Source organism: Coregonus clupeaformis, chromosome 29 (assembly GCF_020615455.1).
Source record: "Coregonus clupeaformis isolate EN_2021a chromosome 29, ASM2061545v1, whole genome shotgun sequence".
NCBI lineage: Eukaryota > Metazoa > Chordata > Actinopteri > Salmoniformes > Salmonidae > Coregonus > Coregonus clupeaformis.
Genome location: NC_059220.1, coordinates 19,738,646 through 19,759,137, shown reverse-complemented (window position 1 = coordinate 19,759,137; position 20,492 = coordinate 19,738,646). Strand labels below are relative to the sequence as shown.

Genomic DNA, 20,492 nt, shown 5'->3' with positions numbered 1-20,492 from the left:
CATCACAGAGGTGTTTGATGGGGTTGAGGTCAGGGCTCTGTGCAGGCTAGTCAAGTTCTTCCACACCGATCTCGACAAACCATTTCTGTACGGACCTCGCTTTGTGCACAGGGACATTGTCATGCTGAAACAGGAAAAGGCCTTACCCAAACTGTTGCCACAAAGTTGGAAGCACAGATTCGTCTAGAATGTAATTGTATTCTGTAGCATTAAGATTTCCCTTAACTGGAACTAAGGGGCCTAGCCCGAACCATGAATATCAGCCCCAGACCATTATTCCTCCTCCAACAAACTTTACAGTTGGCACTATGCATTGGGGCAGGTAGCGTTCTCCTGGCATCCGCCAAACCCACTCCAGAGAACTGCTCCAGAGTCCAATGGCGCGCAAGCTTTACACCACTCCAGCCGACGCTTGGCATTACGCATGGTGATCTTAGGCTAGTGTGCGGCTGCTCGGCCATGGAAACCCATTTTATGAAGCTCCCGACAAACAGTTATTGTGCTGACATTGCTTCCAGAGGCAGTTTGGAACTCGGTAGTGAGTGTTGCAACCGAGGACAGGCGATTTTACCGCTTCTGCACTCGGCGGTCCCGTTCTGTGAGCTTGTGTGGCCTACGACTTCGTGGCTGAGCCATTGTTGCTCCTAGACTTTTCCACTTCACAATAACAGCACTTACAGTTGACCGGGGCAGCTCTAGCAGGACAGAAATTTGACGAACTGACTTGTTGGAAAGGTGGCATCCTATGACGGTGCCACGTTGAAAGTCACTGAGCTCTTCAGTACGGGCCATTCTATTGCCAATGTTTGTCTATGGAGATTGCATGGCTGTGTGCTCGATTTTATACAACTGTCAGCAAAGGGTGTGGCTGAAATAGCCAAATCCACTAATTTGAAGGAGTGTCCACATACCTTTGTATATACATTTTAGTCATTTAGCAGATGCTCTTAGCCAGAGAGACTTACAGTTAGTGCATACATTATTTATTTTAATTTTTTTCATACTGGCCCCCCGTGGGAATCGAACCCACAACCCTGGCGTTGCAAACGCCATGCTCTACCAACTGAGCTACATCCCTACCCTGGACGACGCTGGGCCAATTGTGCGCCGCCCCATGGGTCTCCCGGTCGCGGCCGGCTATGACAGAGCCTGGAATCGAACCAGGATCTCTAGTGGCACAGCTAGCACTGCGATGCAGTGCCTTAAACCACTGCGCCACTCGGGAGGTTATATGTAGTGTATTGAAAAATAGCTATAATTATTAATGTATAGATAACCTTACAAACCTACATGATTCTTCTAAATACAATAGCGCAAGAAACCCTTAAAGCTGGAATCCGCATTAGGTGAAACAGCGCCACTGGTCGCACCAGGCACATTTGTTATGGTTTTTGTTTTGTTTATGAATCGAGGAGAGAAGCATCCAGCATCTTGGTAAAAAAAATCATAATACATACTCTGCTGTTCTATCACAAGTGCAATGATGTCCGAGGGAAAAAGTGTTTGTTGTTTGAATTAACATCTTTGTTGTAAAATCGCAAACGAACGTGGCAGTTTCACTGCTACGGATTCCAGCTTTAAGTATGGTTTTTCTACATAAAGAATGAATTGTTCTTTCAAGAACACAGTCTTAAATTATTACGTCCAATTTATACTCACAAAGCAGCCCACTTACAAAAACATTTAAACTTTTAAAGTATTTTAAAAATCAGCAAAGAAATATGACGCATCGATTCTGATAAACACTTTTCCTTGGTAAAGTCTAATATGCAAAATAGTTAAAGTGTCTTTTTCTTTTTTACTGATCAAAAACAGATTTGTAGGACTTTAAAGATTTGTATCCATTCAATAACACATTTCCAAAACGGGTTGGCATAGCTGATTCACACAGCCTCAGGAATAATGCTGTATTTAGTGGATTAGTCTGTTTTACTGTAGGGTTTAGATCTCTACTGTATTGGTTTTACTATTGCATTGGTTATTTACTATTATTTTAACCATTTAGGCCATCAAGCATAAGGGACAAGTGGGAGTAATTGAGACACTGGGCCTAATATGACAACCCCTGATGTAAATACATATACAACAAATATTGAAGACCAAAGGTTGTGTTCTATTTCCAGCATAGTCAGTACACCCAGTCTCAGTTCCCAACATCTTTTCCCCATGGGTTTTTCAGAAGAGGTCAGCTGCCACGCAGGTTACCCTTCAAGACAGCAGGACGAGAAAGAAACAGATAAAGGCTGTTTTAAGTACTGTAACAATGTGTACCTTCACTGTAATTACCCTGTAATTACATAGGTATTAAATAGGAACACTTAATTTAAAAAGTGTGACTAGAAAGTTAAATTGTTATTAAAGGGGAATATTACTTAAACTATTTTTTAAATATATTCTTCATTAGTCCCCTTTTGATACAGTCCACATGTCAACATTGAAGTTTCATACTGCTTTCAGTCTCCAGGAAGTAAACACAGGCCCGCTAGGATACCTATGAGGAATAATATTGTTAATCTGTGTTTGTCAGACCAGGAGACATCCCGAAAATCGTTCTTCTCACAAAAACGTCTGAAGCATCCGAATGGTATGACCCCTCTATGGAAAGATGAGACTCTCTCTGTTTTGCTCTACGACCCCTACAGGCGTATTGGTCTTCACAAAGTTCGCTGCTTCAGTGTAATGAGATATTTTTGTCAGATGTTACTATGGTATACTGAAGTATAATTACAAGCATTCCATAAGTGTCAAATGCTTTTATTGACAATTACATTAAGTTTATGCAAAGAGTCAATATTTGCAGTGTTGACCCTTCTTTTTCAAGACCTCTGCAATCCACCCTGGCATGCTGTCAATTAACTTCTGGGCCACATCCTGACTGATGGCAGCCCATTCTTGCATAATCAATGCTTGGAGTTTGTCCGAATTTGTGGGTTTTTGTTTGTCCACCCGCCTCTTGAGGATTGACCACAAGTTCTCAATGGGATTAAGGTCTGGTGAGTTTCCTGGCCATGGACCCAAAATTTCGATGTTTTGTTCCCCGAGCCACTTAGTTATCACTTTTGCCTTATGGCAAGGTGCGCCATCATACTGGAAAAGGCATTGGTCGTCACCAAACTGTTCTTAGATGGTTGGGAGAAGTTTCTCTCTGAGGATGTGTGTTGGTACCATTCTTTATTCATGGCTGTGTTCTTAGGCAAAATTGTGAGTGAGCCCACTCCCTTGGCTGAGAAGCAACCCCACACATGAATGGTCTCAGGATGCTTTACTGTTGGCATGACACAGGACTGATGGTAGCACTCACCTTGTCTTCTCCGGACAAGGTGTTTTCTGGATGCCCCAAACAATCGGAAAGGGGATTCATCAGAAAAAATGACTTTACCCCAGTCCTCAGCAGTCCAATCCCTGTCCCTTTTGCAGAATATCAGTCTGTCCCTGATGTTTTTCCTGGAGAGAAGTGGCTTCTTTGCTGCCCTTCTTGACACCAGGCCATCCTCCAAAAGTCTTTGCCTCACTGTGCGTGCAGATGCACTCACACCTGCCTGCTGCCATTCCTGAGCAAGCTCTGCACTGGTGGTGCCCCGATCCCGCAGCTGAATCAACTTTAGGAGACGGTCCTGCCGCTTGCTGGACTTTCTTGGGCGCCCTGACGCCTTCTTCACAACAATTGAACCTCTCTCCTTGAAGTTCTTGATGATCCGAAAAATTGTTGATTTAGGTGCAACCTTACTAGCAGCAATATCCTTGCCTGTGAAGCCCTTTTTGTGCAAAGCAATGATGACGTCACGTGTTTCCTTGCAGGTAACCATGGTTAACAGAGGAAGAACAATGATTTCAAGCACCACCCTCCTTTTAAAGCTTCCAGTCTGTTATTCTAACTCAATCAGCATGACAGAGTGATCTCCAGCCTTGTCCTCGTCAACACTCTCACCTGTGTTAAGGAGATAATCACTGACATGATGGCAGCTGGTCCTTTTGTGGCAGGGCTGAAATGCAGTGGAAATGTTTTTGGGGGATTAAGTTCATTTTCATGGCAAAGAGGGACTTTGCAATTCATCTGATCACTCTTCATGACATTCTGGAGTATATGCAACTTGCCATCATCAAAACTGAGGAAGCAGACTTTGTGAAAATGTGTATTTGTATCATTCTCAAAACATTTGACCATGACTGTAGTATCCGAACAGTTTGGGCATCACACTAATATGACCTCTCCATGGAAAGGTAAGACGAACACCTACATGTTTTGCTCTAGGACGCTCACAAGCCTCAAGACTTGTCTGAAGGTAGCCCGGTACCAGTCTTAAAAAATACATGGCAGTATATATGGAAGTAGTTTAGTGCCAAAAAAAAGGGGTTAAATATAGGTAAAATAATAAATAATAATTTCCTGATCTTTCTTATATCTCTCAGATATATCTCTTTTATTTTTATTTTAACTTATCTATTTTTTATTAAACACTTATTTTTCTTTAAACTGCATTGTTGGTTAAGGGCTTGTAAGTAAGCATTTCACTGTAAGGTTGTATTCGGCGCATGTGACAAATACAATTTTATTTGATATATGACAGACACTTCAAAACTTACTTCATTTTGATTTATTGAATGAATCTGTTATTCAATGCGTTTCTATGGGCTAATAGCAGTAAGGCCAAATTCAATGTTTAATCAAATACATTTTTTATATATATTTTGTATACCTAAAGGGGTCCTAAATGTCCAAATCAAATAGCTAAAGGATCCTTGGTATGACCATTTAAAAACAATTCCATATGTTAGCTTGGTCACATCTCTGTTAAGATGCGACCTCTATTTCTTTGTCTTGTGTTGAGATTGTGCCCTCCATTGGAATGCAAGAAGGTGTTTTACATGGTGCATTCTTGTAAGGCTAATAATAATATAATTTAGTGGGTGCTTATTTGTCCTATTTCACACATGTACAAGTGTGTATTAATATGCATGTGTGAATTGGAAATGTTTTTGTTGTTGTAGCATATCCTGCTCTCCCTGAGACACCTTCAGAGAGTGGGGTCACAGCCAGGGTCTGCCAAATTAGCAAAAGCGTCCCTGGTGCAAGGGTCCCCGATTGTCGGCTCGGGATTAGACAACCTTTCTGACCACCCCGTTGCAAAATAAATGTACACATAAATGTTATTTAATCATTGCATCCAAACTGCTCGCGCGCGTCTGTCTAGACAACCTCTAAAATAGAACTTGTTCTATTTGTGACGCCTGACGCGCTGCAAGTCCCGCCTCTCCCATCTCCTCATTGGTTTTTAGGTGCATATACGCAGGATCATTGAAAAATGAACTGAGGTCCACACTCCAGTCGGTGGTGGTAATCCAGTTTAAAATTGGTTGCCAACCGCTATATAAAACCCAAAGAAGAAGAAGACTGAAGGTTGTGAGATTACTAGAAACTAACTCAGTTTACCATTTTATATGTGGATTAATTGTCTGAGTAGAGGACCTTGTGCATTTCAGGTAAAATAACAACCCAATGTTTATATCCCTGGACAAATTAGCTAGCAACAACAAGCTAGCTAAATAGCCATGAAAGTTTAATGCTTTTCGACCTGTCCCCAAATTAATATAGTTAGTTGAGAGTTCGTTTTGATATTTCAACCTGCGTGTCCTGATCGCGTCTGGTGTGGATGTACAAAATCAACATGCGCTATTGTTCATTTTCCTAATTGACACGTAAAAGTAAAAAATGTTCTGAGTTTTAAAAAAACTAGTTCTGCCATGGTAACAGCTAAAACAGGCAAACAGTAAACTGATATCCCCATAATTAATGAATTGGTCAAATATCGCCAAATAGGCAACAGCTAGTTGAGAGGTCACTGCAGATCAACAACCTAACAGTTCTTGTGCCCCCACTTTCCAACGCCATACCGCCGCAACCTATCAGCAAATGAAAGCTTCAGCAGATGAAAACTTTGATGACCTATTATAATGTTGTCAAGGATGCATCTGTTTTATAGCGGCATCCCTCTATGGTAGCAAGAGTAGGTTCCAGGAGAAAAGGATAAAGTGGAGTCTTTTCTCAAAGCTTTGATCAAATATTTCCCATATAAAACTTTGCTGCCATCAACATACAATGACTACAGTGGATTGTCCCTTTAAATGGAATACCGGAAGTGACAATTTTGTTCTGCGAAAAAAACCAAACACACGTGTCTCCCCACCAACCTAACGTTAGCTATCTATCTATCTAGCTAGTGACTGAACCGTCAACGATGGGGAAGAGAAAACAGAAGAATCAGATCTTCAACAATTTATCAAAAAAGCAGAAGAAGCATCTGAAAGAATTTGGGGAGGAGCATCCATTCCATGATATGTACGCAGCAATTCAAATTCACTGTGACTTGTATTCCTCAATTAGCTATAGCTAACGTAACTAGCTAGCAAATAGCTAGCTGACTGGCTACACATCACTTGACACTGCATATATATAAAGTCCATGTTTATAAATCAAATGTTTGAAATGATTAATTCTAGAGTCACAGAAAAGGCAGAGAAAACACAAATATTGGATCTGGTAAGTACTGTCTCATCGGCTAACTAGCTACTTATTTGACTTAAAATTAGTTAGCTAGCTAGTTAGCGTTTTTGAAATGTGTTTTCTCTTTGCTACAGCCAGACAGCCCGGTGCAGTCCAGTGCTGAAAGTGACGAGGATGACGAAACTGAGCAAAAGTCAGCATACCAGAAGTTGTTGTCAACTCTAAGCAGCCATGCAGACCACGAAAGCGAAGATGAGAGTGTAGATGGTGAAGAAGAGCATCTCAGTGAAGGCAAGTCAAAGTGCACACTGATTGAAGCATAGTTTTGCTTGCAGATATATTGAATATTGTTTACGTCATGATTGTCGTTTGTCTTTAGAACAGTCATGGAGTGACATTGCAGATCAGAATTTAGAATTGTCTATGCTGCTTGATTGTAGAAGGCAGTGATGGAGATGGTGAGGAAGATGAGGAATATCAAGAAGCAGGATATTATTTGACTGTGACACCAAAAGAGGCAGATGAGGAGGAAGCAGGACCAAATGAAGGGGGTGAGGATGCTATGGAGGACGAAACAGCAGGAGGAGTGGAGTTTGAGGACAAGGAACATGAGTCTCAGTTCTGTCTGGAGAACAACTTCTGTGGAGAAGGAGAACAGGAGGGCGCAGAGAGTACTGCTAAACAAGAGGACAAGGAAGGTAAGCGAACATTGAGAACGATTTAGTCCTCCTTCATTCTGGTTTTCTATCCATTTACATTTTAGTCATTTAGCAGACACTTTTATCCAGAGCGACTTACAGTTAGTGAGTGCATACATTTTCATACTGGCCCCCCATGGGAAACGAACCCACAACCCTGGCGTTGCAAGCGCCATGCTCTACCAACTGAGCTACAGGGGACTATCCAGCTCTGGAAGTCTTCATAGGTCAGTGCAGCAAACGACTCTTGAAGGTGTCTTTGGAGTGAAAAGGCAATGCTTCAATGTGTTTCCCATTTTTAAAATATCTTCCTGTCTTTTCTAGACCCCTTTAAGCTGCACCTTGACACAGAGATTAGCGAGGAGGACGTAACAAGGATCACTGCTGGCACTAAGGTCAAGACTCAGGTCAAGGTAAGCCCACATTCGTCTGAGCTTAATTATATTTGTATGTGTTCTTGTTTAAAGTTTTACGGCCAACATTGTGTAACCTCTCGTCATGTCCACCTTCACCATCCCCTTCCGCACACACATCACACCACAGTGGCCAAAACTGGGCACCCTCCTCTGCTCTTCCCCTCTGGAGAAATTTGGTCCTGCCGGCCAGGAGAAAGACAAAAGGCCTCTTGCACTCCACAAAGTCCTGGAAACTAACTGGACGTCTCTGAACCAGACCTCCAACCCAAAGGGGGCCGTGGAGGAGGTCAGTCCACTGCAGCTGGAGCTGCTGTCTCTCATGGGTTCCTACAGGGACGTGTACTTCCCAGAGAGCTCACCACTCACCAAGGGCCGGCAGGTCCGCAGTGCCTATTGCCTCCACGCACTCAACCACGTGCTGAAGGCCAACTCCGGCGTTCTGGGTCATAATGCCCAGATGAGGGAGAACCAAGCCGCGGACAAGGCCGTGGGGAACAAGGCCAGGGTTGAGCCACAGGATGAGCCCCGGGACCAAGGCCTGACCCGACCCAAGGTAAGGCACCTGTTTACTTGTGTACTTTGTCCCAATCCAGAGTAGCACCAAGGTGTGCTGATTAGTAATCCAGCTCTGTTGGAGGGACTGAATGTCGTTTACACATCTGGTTAGTCTACCCCTTTTCACCATCAAGATATTGTAATCAGTTCCCTCATGCGTCTGTGTACAGGTTCTGATCCTGGTGCCATTCCGAGATGGAGCGCTGCGTGTGGTCCAGACCCTCATCAGCCTCCTGGAGACCAAGGGCAGGAAGATGGATGTCAGCAACAAGAAGAGGTTCAAGGATGAGTTTGGAGAGGAGCCAGTGGACACGCCGCCCAACCTCTTCAGACCAGATGACTACACCGCCATTTTTTCTGGCAACATCGACGACCACTTCAGGATAGGTCAGTAAGCAAATAGGATGTGTATTACACTGCAGGCAAACTCAATGAGAATGTTTGTTATGTTGTCGTGTGTTTATATTTCCCTAAAATACCTTTATATTTCAGTACATTTACACAAAACATAGACATTCATTCACAATAGATTGCATTCCATTTTTGCCTCCACATTTGTCTCATTGCCGCTATATCTGACCATTATCGACCTTTGACCCCCACCCTCTTCAAACCAGGCGTGTCCATCTTGAGGAGAAGCATTCGGCTCTATGCACCCTTCTACTCTTCTGACATCATCATAGCGTCTCCGCTGGGCCTGCGTACGGTGCTGGGGGTGGAGGGCGAGTCCAAGCGGGACTTTGACTTTCTGTCCTCCATCGAGATACTGGTGGTGGACCAGGCTGACGTCTTCCTCATGCAGAACTGGGAGCACCTACTGGTAGGGTTACCTAGCTATAGTGTTAGGGTTACCTGCTAGTGCGGTTAGGTAGGGTTACCTATAGTGTTAGGGTTACCTGCTAGTGCGGTTAGGTAGGGTTACCTATAGTGTTAGGGTTACCTGCTAGTGCGGTTAGGTAGGGTTACCTATAGTGTTAGGGTTACCTGCTAGTGCGGTTAGGTAGGGTTACCTACCTATAGTGTTAGGGTTACCTGCTAGTGCGGTTAGGTAGGGTTACCTATAGTGTTAGGGTTACCTGCTAGTGCGGTTAGGTAGGGTTACCTATAGTGTTAGGGTTACCTGCTAGTGCGGTTAGGTAGGGTTACCTATAGTGTTAGGGTTACCTGCTAGTGCGGTTAGGTAGGGTTACCTATAGTGTTAGGGTTACCTGCTAGTGCGGTTAGGTAGGGTTACCTATAGTGTTAGGGTTACCTGCTAGTGCGGTTAGGTAGGGTTACCTATAGTGTTAGGGTTACCTGCTAGTGCGGTTAGGTAGGGTTACCTATAGTGTTAGGGTTACCTGCTAGTGCGGTTAGGTAGGGTTACCTATAGTGTTAGGGTTACCTGCTAGTGCGGTTAGGTAGGGTTACCTATAGTGTTAGGGTTACCTGCTAGTGCGGTTATGGAGCGCTACCGGCAGGGTTAGGCTGGATTGATAAACAGTAGCCTAGATTAAGTTGCCTCCATATTTTATCAAGTTCTGTTATAAGGACAATGTTAAACCAAGCCAAAAATATCTGCTTCTGCTATTGTAAATAATGTGTACAAATTAGGGAAGTATCACTATGGCATCATACAGGCTGCCTTTTTTTGTATTTTAGTGGATTACCTTCCTGTGTAAAGGGACCTTCTACACCACTGAACTTTTCTCAGTGTTGCTTTAACCACAATCCTTGCTGTGCTTTCTTCCAGCATGTGATGAAGCATCTGAACCTGCAGCCCTTGGACCCCCATGGGGTGGACTTCTCCAGGGTGCGCATGTGGAACCTGAACAACTGGGCCAAGTACTATCGCCAGACACTGGTGTTCAGCTCTATCCAGGACCCACAGATCAACAACATAATCTCTAAGCACTGCTTTAACTACCGTGGCCAGGTCAGTGTGCACTTAGCCTGTGTGGCCTCTTCAATCCACCGTCTGTACGATTTCAACTAATGAGTTATACGCCATGCCATTAGAAACATTGTTAATTGGGTATTATGAAAGTTATGTTTTTCACATTCTTATTCTAGGTTGCCACAAAGAATATGCCTATAACAGGCTCCATCTGCCAGGTTCTGGTTCAGCTCCCTCATGTCTTCCAGATGATCAAGTCTTACAGCTTCATGGACCAGGATGCAAGGTAAAGACCCACTCTGTACTCTTCAGCAGTATCCTACGATGGTATAAAATCTGGGCAGGAAATTAGGGTTGGGCTGATATATGATTAAATTGAATATTGTGATTTTTGACATTGACAATATATTGTGATACAAGACTATACTCTGTTTGAACTTCAGTTAGGCTTTATCAATATGTTGAAAATGAAGTCTAAATTAATTAACTAAGCTTTATTTTTTGCCATACTAAGATTATTTAATGAGAATGTGACTAATATCATAAACAAGAAGGAAAAAAATGCACCGTCTGGAAATATCTAGTCATTAACGGCGCAAAACGATAATATCAGATTTGGCGATATTTGGAGTAGCACACAGTGTCTTAGAGGTCTACCCAAATATCGCCAAATAAAGAAAAAATGAAGTCTCAGATTTGCAACGGACAGCCCTGGTGTAAGACACATAGGGAATACTAGAGGGCGCACTGCACTGATACGTTCCATGTCAAGACAAGATCAACCCTACTCTGCAAGTGGCAACTTTTAATACCACAAGATCAGATCGGACTACAGAGGAAATTCATGGTTTATTTATTATAGTGAGGTTTCATTGTAAACAATTGGAAGTCATTGACTACCTCCTATTGTGCTTAAATGTTATACTGACATCTTAAAATCAATCAATGAATAAAACCTTTTCTTAATTTAACCCCGTTTTCCCTGGCAGGTTCCAATTCTTTGTGGACAAGGTCCTGCCCCAGTACAGGGACTCGGTCATGTCCCACACGCTCATCTATGTTCCCTCATACTTCGACTACGTCCGGCTGCGCAACTACATGAAGAAGGAGGAGATGAACTTTGCCAGCATATGCGAGTACTCGACCAAGTCAGAGGTGTCCCGCGCCAGGCACTTTTTCCAGAAGGGAGATAAACAGTTTATTCTCTTCACCGAACGCTTCCACTTCTACAAGAGGTAAAAGTGGTGCTCCGTTTGAAATATGTCAGGCACATTTTTGTTGTCTGTAAACAGGAAGTTGTCCAGCTGTGTATAATAATGTTGCATTAAACTTTCCCATTGAATAATTATGTCAACCCCCCTATCAGATACACCATCAAGGGCATCCAGAACCTGATCTTCTATGGGCTGCCTTCCTACCCTCACTTCTACAGTGAGGTGTGCAACATGCTGCAGGCAGGGGGCCAAGGAGAGGAGGCTAGCTGGACTTGCACAGCCCTCTACTCCCGCTACGACGCCCAGCGCCTCGCTGCCATCACCGGGGCCCAGAGGGCCGCTCAGATGCTGCAGTCCCAGAAGCCTGTACACCTGTTCATCACTGGAGAAGAGAAGGGCCCTCTGGGCCCCTAATGCATAGATGGAAAGTGACTGATATCTGTAGGTAGAAAGAGGGAACTTCTCTTTCAACAGCCACTGTGTTTTTACTACACAGGTCATCAATGATGACGATCATGAAAATGTCTTGACTATAGTCAAACATATTGAGACATTTTACATAGGCTACTGTTGTAAAGAGTATCTCTGCTTTCTAATGATACCAACTTTGTCTCTTTGAATAATATGTAATTGAACAGTGATTTTTATAGGAATACACCCAAAGTTTCTGTCCGCTAGTAGTGTTTCAAGTGCCACTGGTATTAAAGCGATGTTACCTGAGACTTTAAGTGTCTTTTAACATTATTTTTAACACCAAAAAACTAGTCTGTGAAATAATGAGTATTACCAGTATTCAAATGTTTTGTTGTTTGTCATGTTAGCATATTGTTTTTAATTACTTTAAGCGATACGGATGTGCACCTCGGCTTTGTCCTTTTGTTACACATGGAGCTACTGCAGGGATGGGCAACTGGCCCCCCTTTTGTAGGCCCACAGACCAATGTCCAAAAATAATAATAATTTAGCTTTCTTAATTTTTTTATGAACTCAGTCGGGTTCTCAACTTAGTGTTGAAAATAAGAATAGTCAAATACACAAGATGCAATTTCGAAATTTGGTTGTGCATCAATAGTTTTTCTCTTATGTCAGTCACTGACAGTCACTCAATTAGCCATGTCAGCTAACAAGTTTTAGATTGGTAGTTAGTCTAGCCAGCTATCTAAATACCGACCGGGCACGCAGGGCATGTGCCCAGGGGCCCTGACCTCCAGGGGGCCCTCATTGATTTTGTTAGTCACGCTCACTCAGATATCATATTAACATGGCATAAGTCACTGCAAAATGTGTAGAATTGCAGGAAATCTGCTTTAAAACTGCTAAAATTAGTCCACCCCATAGCAAAATGGATAGAATTGCAGGAATGTAGCTTTAAAACAGCCAAAACTTTCTCTGCCCCATGGCAAAATGTGTAGAATTGCAGGAAATGTACTTAAAAACATCTCTCTGCTGTCAAGATGGGGACCAGTCAAATGTTTTGCCGGCGAGGTGCCCCCCCCCCCCCAACCAAATCTCCCTTAGGGCCCCTAAAAGGCAAGGGCCGGCCTACTAGTAATAATGCATTTAAAATGTAACTTTTTGTGTCACCCAACCAAATTCACATATAAATGAGTTATAGATATTTCATTCTCATCGAAAGCAAGTCTAAGACATATTACATCTATTCTATGTGCGTGCTATTTCTATGCTTCCCATTCTTAAATAACATTTTTGCACCTTCTACTTTCGGTTTTGTACACCAGCTGAAAATACAATATGGAAAATATATTTCACAGCGGTACAATGATTATCTACACAATGACTGCTTGTTTTGTCACAAACTGAAATTAGGCAACTATTAGAATTTTTGCAACCGTGGAGCGATTTCTGCACAGTGCATTAAGAGTTAAGTAGTTTAACTCCACAAATGGATTGATTGCACAAATCAGTTGACTGACTGCATGTGTGGGACCTACACCTGCGAGCCACTGCGGTCCCTCATGAGTTCAGAATGTTAAATATACACTGAACAAAAATGTAACGTGTAAAGTGTTGGTCCCATGTGCTAAAATAAAAGATCCCAGAAATGTTCCATACGCACAAAAAGCGTATTTGTCTCAGTTTGTGCACACATTTGTTTACATCCCCGTTAGTGAGCATTTCTCTTTTGCCAAGATAATCCACCCACTTGACAGGTGTGGCATATCAAGAAGCTGATTCAACAGCATGATCATTACACAGGTGCACCTGGTGCTGGGGACAATAAAAGGCCACTCTAAAATGTGCAGTTTTGCCCCACAACACAATGCTACAGATGTCTCAAGTTTTGAGGGAGCGTGCAATTGGCATGCTGACTGCAGGAATGTCCACCAGTTATCGCTAGAGAATTTATTGTTAATGTCTCTATCATAAGCCACCTTTGTCGTTAGAGAATTTGGCAGTACATCCAACCGGCCTCACAACGGCAGACCCCATGTATGACGTCGTGTGGGGAAGCAGTTTGCTGAAGTCAACATTGTGATTAGTGCCCCATGGTGGCAGTGGGGTTATGGTATGGGCAGGCATAAGCTACGGACAACGAGCACAATTGCATTTTATCGATGACAATTTGAATGCACACAGATACCATGACCCTGAGGCCCATCGTTGTCATTAATCCGCCGCCATTACCTCATGATAATACACGGCCCCATGTCGCAAGGATCTGTACACAATTCTTGGAAGCTGAAAAGGTCTGTTCTTCCATGGCCTGCATACTCAGACATATCACCCATTGAGCAGGTTTGTGATGCTCTGGATCGACGGCGTGTTGCAGTTCCCGCCAATATCCAGCAACTTCTTGCTCTCCATTTACTGTGGATCAATCGCGATGGAGGACATCTAGTGTTTTGCCTTCTTTCAGCTCTCCCTTCATCTCTGTCACTTCCGCTCCACCACTCTGTCTCGAGGTTGTGAAAGGTAATGGTTTACCTTTTGTGTCACAAAACGCCTTCGTACTGTCAGCATGTGCACTAACAGTTGACATTTAGATTGTACAATACTTATTTTTCTTATTTAATTTTAAATGGTACTTCACCTGTTTTTACTTGATTTCTTTGCAAACAAGTTTGTTTCCACTCTGTAGTTTTCATTACAGTTTCCCTGAAGGGATTATTTAAAGTTTACGTTCCACAATCAACAGCCTGATCAACTCCATGCGAAGGAGATTGGTCGTGCTGCAGGAGGCAAATGGTGGTAACACCAGATACTGACTGGTTTTCTAATCCACATCCCTACTTTTATTTATTAAGGTATGTGACCAATGGATGCATATCTGTATTCCCAGTCATGTGAAATCTATAGATTAGGGTTTAATGAATGTATTTCAATTGGCTGATTTCCTTATAGGAACTGACACTCAGGAAAATCGTTGCATTTATATTGTTGTTCAGTATAGTTAGTGAATCACTACTGTGGTAATATCCTCAAGGTGTGTGTTATCCAGTGTCCAATCACCTCTACCCAAAGGACACTGCCTTTTCTCCAGAAAGGACCACAACGTTATTCAGCGCTGCACCTACATTTTATTCATAAAAAAAATAAAAAATTTACAAAAGTTTCCATAGGAAAGCAATACAAATGTGCAATCCCATCTCTTTCGTATCCATTTTCAAATGCATCTTCAATACTAATAATTATCATTAACTGATGTACTACCTAGCAACAAACCAAAAAAAAAACATTAAATACAGAAAAGTAGAAGAGGAGAGGGACAGTCTGCATGTTGAGTCCCTACATTGAATAAAGGGTTCGGTGTGAAAGAGGATTCAGAGAAAATGTTGTACCTGGCGAAGTAATCCACCCTCAATCAGCCCTTTTAGAGTCATGAGATGTAGTAGTGGAGTCAACTGAAACTGGGAGCCTTCTAGGAGTCGGCGTTCAATTCCCACAGGGGGCCAGTATGAAAAAAATGTATGCACTCACTAACTATAAGTCGCTTTGGATAAGAGCGTCTGCTAAATGACTAAAACGTAAGAGAGATTCAGCCTCAGCTCAGGATTAGATCTGTCTTTCATACATAAAAGTGAGAAATGTGCACCAACATGCCCCTCTCATCCTCCAGTCAAGTAACTGGCCTTTCAACAGTACGAGTAAACAGAATAGGAAATGAATAAAAACACAGGATACTGGGCCCGTAGAGTGGCGATGGGTATGTATGGAATTATGTTTGTGTTGTGTTTAGAGCACACAGGTCTGGCAAGGCTTGGTGGGCAGCTCCAGGCTGCTCTCATGGCCACAGCTGGAAGTCACACAGGACACCTCCTCCACAGGAATGGGCATCCCATGGGCACAGATCTGCTGCATGCACTGCCTACACAGGACAAGAGAAAATCGATTTAGAAGCAGAAGGAAGGTTGAGGATTGATGATACATCACTGTATGGAGACATGCTGCCACAATCACATTCCATTTGTCTCTACGTATAATTATACTACATTTCCAATAACTTACCAAGCTGTGCGGGACATGATGTAGTAAATGTCTGGCTTCTGGAAGCCGTTGAAGGTAGAGGAGGCAGCCACTGTGTAGGCCCCCATGTTCTCAAACAGCAACCACTCTCCCACCTGCATGTCAGGCAGACTGCACACCTCAGCGATGCGGTCCAGGCCATCACAGGTTGGTCCCCAGATACTGCAGGGGTACATACGCTCATCTGGCTTTGGCTTCTGTAGGAGGATGAAGGGAGCAGGGATTAACAAACAAACTTATTTAATTGGTTTTATACATTTGCTTTTTGTGTGAGTTTGGTTGAAATGAAGTGTTTATGAGTGTTAAATCATCTTACCTTGTGCAGGGTAGGCAGGGGGTGAGCATGGTCATACAGAATACAGTTGAAGGAGCCGTAGACCCCATCGTTCACATAGTACATCAGAGTCCGGTCACTGGTCCAATCGTCATCCTCTGTAGGGGCAGAGAGTTGAATGAAACTTTGCTAGCTATTACTTTGGGTTGCGTGATGCAATTTTATTTGGCACATCAGGCAGTAGCCACAAGTTTGCAGATTGAGTCGAGTTTGCTGTTACCGTCAGAGGCAGACTGCTCGTTCATGATAACCTTCTTGGCGATGATGTTAACAGCTAGGGTGTAGGCAGAGGCCACGTAGTAGCGGCCTGGCTCTGCAATAATTCGAATCCCAGAGTCGGCAGGAAAATACTTGTCCAGCGCTGGGTTGATAACTGCTGTGATCTCCTCAAACTTGAGCTTGGTCTCCTCAGACCCAGGGAAACCGCCACCAATGTCCAGGAGGGTCATGTTGAAACCCACCTCAGCCTGAAGAAAACAGAACAAACAAAAGATGAGTTAGGCCTACCGCTGAGGGCCAACTGTGTCCCTTCTCTGGACGCGAACCCAACTTACCAGGTTATGGGTCCATTTATAAAATTGATCAATTCTGGTGATAAGTTAAAGCAGAGAAGGAAACTCACCCCCAAGTCGAAGACACAGCGGGCGTCAGAGATGGCCTGGCTGTAGGTGTCTGGGTCGGTGCAGCCGCTGCCCACGTGGAAACTGACCCCGATAACGTCCAGGCCCAGCTCCTTAGCCCGCTCCAGGAGACCCCGGCAGGCCTTCAGGGTGGCACCAAACTTCACACTCAGCCGGCAAACTGCCTTGGAATCATCTGTTGCAATGCGCAGTACCAGTCTAGACAAGGAGAGAGAAGTAAGAGGTGTACTTTCCTAGAGTAGCCAAATAAGTTACTTACAAATCCAAGTGTTTTCAGTGTGGCTAAAGAATGGTGGTGGAGGTATCTCTTACTTGGCATCGTCGTGGCACCGAGCCACCTTCATGAGCTCCACATCACTGTCGAAGGTCATCATCTGCACTCCGTGAGCAGAGGCATACTTGATCTGGGACACCTGCTTGCAGGGGTTGGCGTAGATGATCCTGCTAGCATCCACACCCAGAGACTGAACAATCTGGATCTCAGTCTGATGGGACAAAGACTGGGTCAGTACAAGAAACACACATTCACAGGGCAGTAGGGTTTGGAGGGGGTCAAGGCCATTTCAAGTCAGGAGCCGTTTAGAAAGAGACAAACCTTGCTTGCACAGTCAAAGCCGGCGCCCAAGGAGGCCAGGGTCGTGACAACAGCCCGGCTGTCGTTGCATTTGACAGCATAGAAGGGCGTGACGCGAGGCATGGCACGCGCCCATCGCATGTGCTTCTTCAGCACGTCACCCAAGTCGCACACGTAGAAGGCATCTTTATCATCCTTGAGGGGCAAAGACATGGATGCAAGGGATTAAGAAATACATACATCTTACACTGACAAATGCCTCGGCATCAAATCACACATCTCACACCAAATGCAGCAAAATCACAGACAACAGGAAGTTGTTCTTACCGACATGGACGTCTCGTTGATCTTTTGCTCAACAATGTCACGGGCACAGAAACCCTCCTCCAGGAAGGCAAAATCATCAGGAGCAAAAGTGTTCATGGTGGAAGAAAATGAAAACTGTGGAGAAAGGAAATCTGAGTTTAAATCGTAGCACAGACCCGAAAAAAACTGTCTCGTTGTTATCCAGTTTATCAGTGGGCTAGTTGTTCAAGGAATATCAATGTTGGCTCAGTGACTTGCACACTTTCCAAGGGCAATTCCCTGATAGTAAAATGCTTGTACAAGACTGCACATTGTCATCTGGAATGTGCCTAAATTACTAGCATAATTACTCCGAGCTACAGTACACCAATTACAACCAATCTCATAGGCCTGTACTGTAATATCTATTCTAGAATATATTGTGACATGCATGATGGAAATGACAGTGGATTGGAAAGCAACACTTACTTGGACAAGAAAGAGATGGAATTTGGCAAAGTAGTTTAATCAGGTGCAGAGCAGCCAAGGAGGTTCACCAGTGAAGTTGAAACCTTTCAGATATGACTCTAGGCCGGGGCCTGCAGAGTAGCCAGTGTGCGCTTTCCTAAAGCGATTATTCTGCAAACAGAAAGATCAAATATATGAAAATACAGTAGCATTAAAACAGGACAGTCAGTGTCATATGCTGTGTTAGCGTTTAATGGCCATTTCCATTATTCATTCAACCAGGCCCGTTAATAATATGCCATTTAGCAGACGCTTTTATCCAAAGCGATTTACAGTCATGTGCGCATACATTTTTACGTATGGGTGGTCCCGGGGATCGAACTCACTACCCTGGCGTTACAAGCGCCATGCTCTACCAATTGAGCTACAGCGGGTTAGATAATCATATAGCCTAGTATGACTGAGGAGCAGTTAACGTACTGTTAGCATCATCAGCAACAGTGTTATCAGAGAGCATTAATGGCCAATATACTTGCTTTTATACATTATCGGACAATCTGAAGGTTTTGTTTGTTGAACAACCACACCCTAGAGTAGGCCTACTACAGCGCGATCTTTTCTTCAGGTCTCTACTAACCCGCAAGTGAAGAACCGCCTCTATGACAAGGACGCGGCTAAATTATCCAATGAGCAGGGAGACCGTGGCTAAATCGTTAAGCGGCATGAAAAAAAAAAAACTATCAGTAAAGACTGACGCAGAAATTCCGCTTCTGACTGAACCAATTAGTATTTTATCTGCTTGGCGCGCCATTGTATTGGGCGCATTCGAAATTGCAGCCGACTTTAAAGGAGAGTCGAGACTGACCTCCAAATCACCCTGCCTCATAAATAATAACTACTCAATATTACTTATAGATTCGTTAGTCTGTCACAATTTACCCATGATACCTCATGGTTTTGATGCTCTCGAACACGGCCCAAAATTCTTAATTCATTCACACCATGCCAGCATGGCCACACGAGCTTCGTCAAAGTAGCCTACTAATGTTACCGGAATGCATTTCATCATGAAAAACATTTTAGCAAGCTAGCTAAAGACATTGTGTGGGGATTGGGAGTTGTTCACTTATGTAACAAAAACGTTCACCGAGTTTTGGCCAATCTCATTTCCGCGGTCCAAACCATACTCCAAACCCAACCCCAGGTTCGCCAAAGTATACACGTCGTCCCTTGGGGCTGCTCCAAACCCATCACTTCAATCAAACCGAAAAACCTATTATTAGAAGATAGTTAAGTAAAACTAGCCACTCGTTTTACGATGTGACATTGCCCCTTTACCCCGGGAGACCTGTACTGTTACACAGATCAATGTAATGTTACAGGTCTCCATGAGCGAATAGGCTAAATATGTCATTACCATAATATTACTTTAGCTAAACACAATTTGACTAAGCCAACGTGGATATCGCAAAGATTAAATGAATGCGATAGCCTACCTAGCTAGCCTGTTTAAAATACATTAAGTTACTGTGAAAATGTAGAATACATTATTGAAGAAGGCTTACCTTAAAAAGCATTTACAAAGAGTGTGTCCATTAGACCAGAATCCTGGAAAATATGACTCGTTTTTCCCTTGTCAGCCGAGTCTGTCACGAAACTGTGTAACGTTCTCTAGCTGAACTAGAACTGGAAAGTTGAGCCAAGCGTTTCGATACTACCGTATTTATAGAGGTGCTGTCTCCAAGGCAACACGCCAGCTGAAACCGGCCTTCAGTCTACGTAGGAACCGGTTTAGTCTTGTCACCGGCTCCATGTGCTCTTGGAGGAAGTAGGTTGGGGTAGCTAGAAATCCGTCTCTTAGTTCTCCTTCTTCTTCTTTGGTATCATGGCATTCGCACATTTTGTTTGTACATGCCGCCACCTACTGTGTGGTAGTGTGTGGTCAATCACGTTACATTTGTGATACTTTATTTTAAATTTTTGTAAGGGGGAAAAGGAACAAAATTGCACAACCAACTAACCCTACACCTATATACCACTATTTCACAAAAATAAAAACCACCACCCCATTCCACTACTTTGACCCTAACTGAACCTACACCAGGCCGACGGCCTTGGAGGACAGGACTCTTTCGTTCAACACACGTTGTATCTCTTCTGCAGTAACCCTTACAAAAAAACATTGCAGTTTTGAAACTACAGTAAAAGTGCAGTAACTGCAGTCGACTGTGATATTTTGGATGCAGTAATTGCAGAATAAATGCACTGTACTGCAGAGTCTGCAGTTACACTGCAACATTACTGCAGTAAAAAAAAAACAGTGTTATTTTGGAGGCAGTATTTGCAGCAAACTGCAGTTATACTGCACTCTAAGTGTACTGCACTTTGACTGCAATCTTTTTTCTTAAGGGAAAACCTTGTACACACAAGTACTTAATAATAAT

General features: G+C 43.4%; 2 protein-coding genes across 2 annotated transcripts; one reads left to right on the top strand and one right to left on the bottom strand.

Moving 5' to 3' along the window:
- Positions 1-5,463: 5,463 nt before the first annotated feature.
- Positions 5,464-11,983, top strand: utp25 (UTP25 small subunit processor component). Its single transcript, XM_041854939.1, has 13 exons — positions 5,464-5,481; positions 6,216-6,337; positions 6,499-6,538; positions 6,637-6,793; positions 6,943-7,200; positions 7,525-7,613; positions 7,744-8,169; positions 8,342-8,558; positions 8,789-8,991; positions 9,904-10,086; positions 10,224-10,333; positions 11,037-11,282; positions 11,414-11,983. Exons 2-13 carry the CDS (start codon positions 6,237-6,239, stop codon positions 11,673-11,675), a joined length of 2,292 nt encoding a protein of 763 aa, XP_041710873.1. The 5' UTR covers positions 5,464-5,481; positions 6,216-6,236; the 3' UTR covers positions 11,676-11,983.
- Positions 11,984-14,780: 2,797 nt separating this feature from the next.
- Positions 14,781-19,860, bottom strand: LOC121544790 (ornithine decarboxylase 1). The gene is made up of 10 exons (XM_041854938.2): positions 19,614-19,860; positions 18,070-18,219; positions 17,623-17,736; positions 17,317-17,490; positions 17,034-17,206; positions 16,703-16,919; positions 16,301-16,547; positions 16,063-16,178; positions 15,729-15,943; positions 14,781-15,588 (listed from the first exon to the last, which is right to left on the bottom strand). Exons 3-10 carry the CDS (start codon positions 17,716-17,718, stop codon positions 15,456-15,458), a joined length of 1,371 nt encoding a protein of 456 aa, XP_041710872.1. The 5' UTR covers positions 17,719-17,736; positions 18,070-18,219; positions 19,614-19,860; the 3' UTR covers positions 14,781-15,455.
- Positions 19,861-20,492: the final 632 nt, after the last annotated feature.

Coding starts and splice junctions, on each gene's coding strand:
- LOC121544790 (XM_041854938.2), bottom strand. CDS start 17,718: ATGAACACTTTTGCTCCTGATGATTTTGCCTTCCTGGAGGAGGGTTTC. Junction 16,548..16,702: donor GCTGTGTCTTCGACTTGGGG/GTGAGTTTCCTT, acceptor TGTTTTCTTCAG/GCTGAGGTGGGTTTCAACAT. Junction 15,589..15,728: donor ATCATGTCCCGCACAGCTTG/GTAAGTTATTGG, acceptor TGTCCTGTGTAG/GCAGTGCATGCAGCAGATCT.
- utp25 (XM_041854939.1), top strand. CDS start 6,237: ATGGGGAAGAGAAAACAGAAGAATCAGATCTTCAACAATTTATCAAAA. Junction 6,338..6,498: donor GAGCATCCATTCCATGATAT/GTACGCAGCAAT, acceptor GATTAATTCTAG/AGTCACAGAAAAGGCAGAGA. Junction 8,559..8,788: donor CGACGACCACTTCAGGATAG/GTCAGTAAGCAA, acceptor TCTTCAAACCAG/GCGTGTCCATCTTGAGGAGA.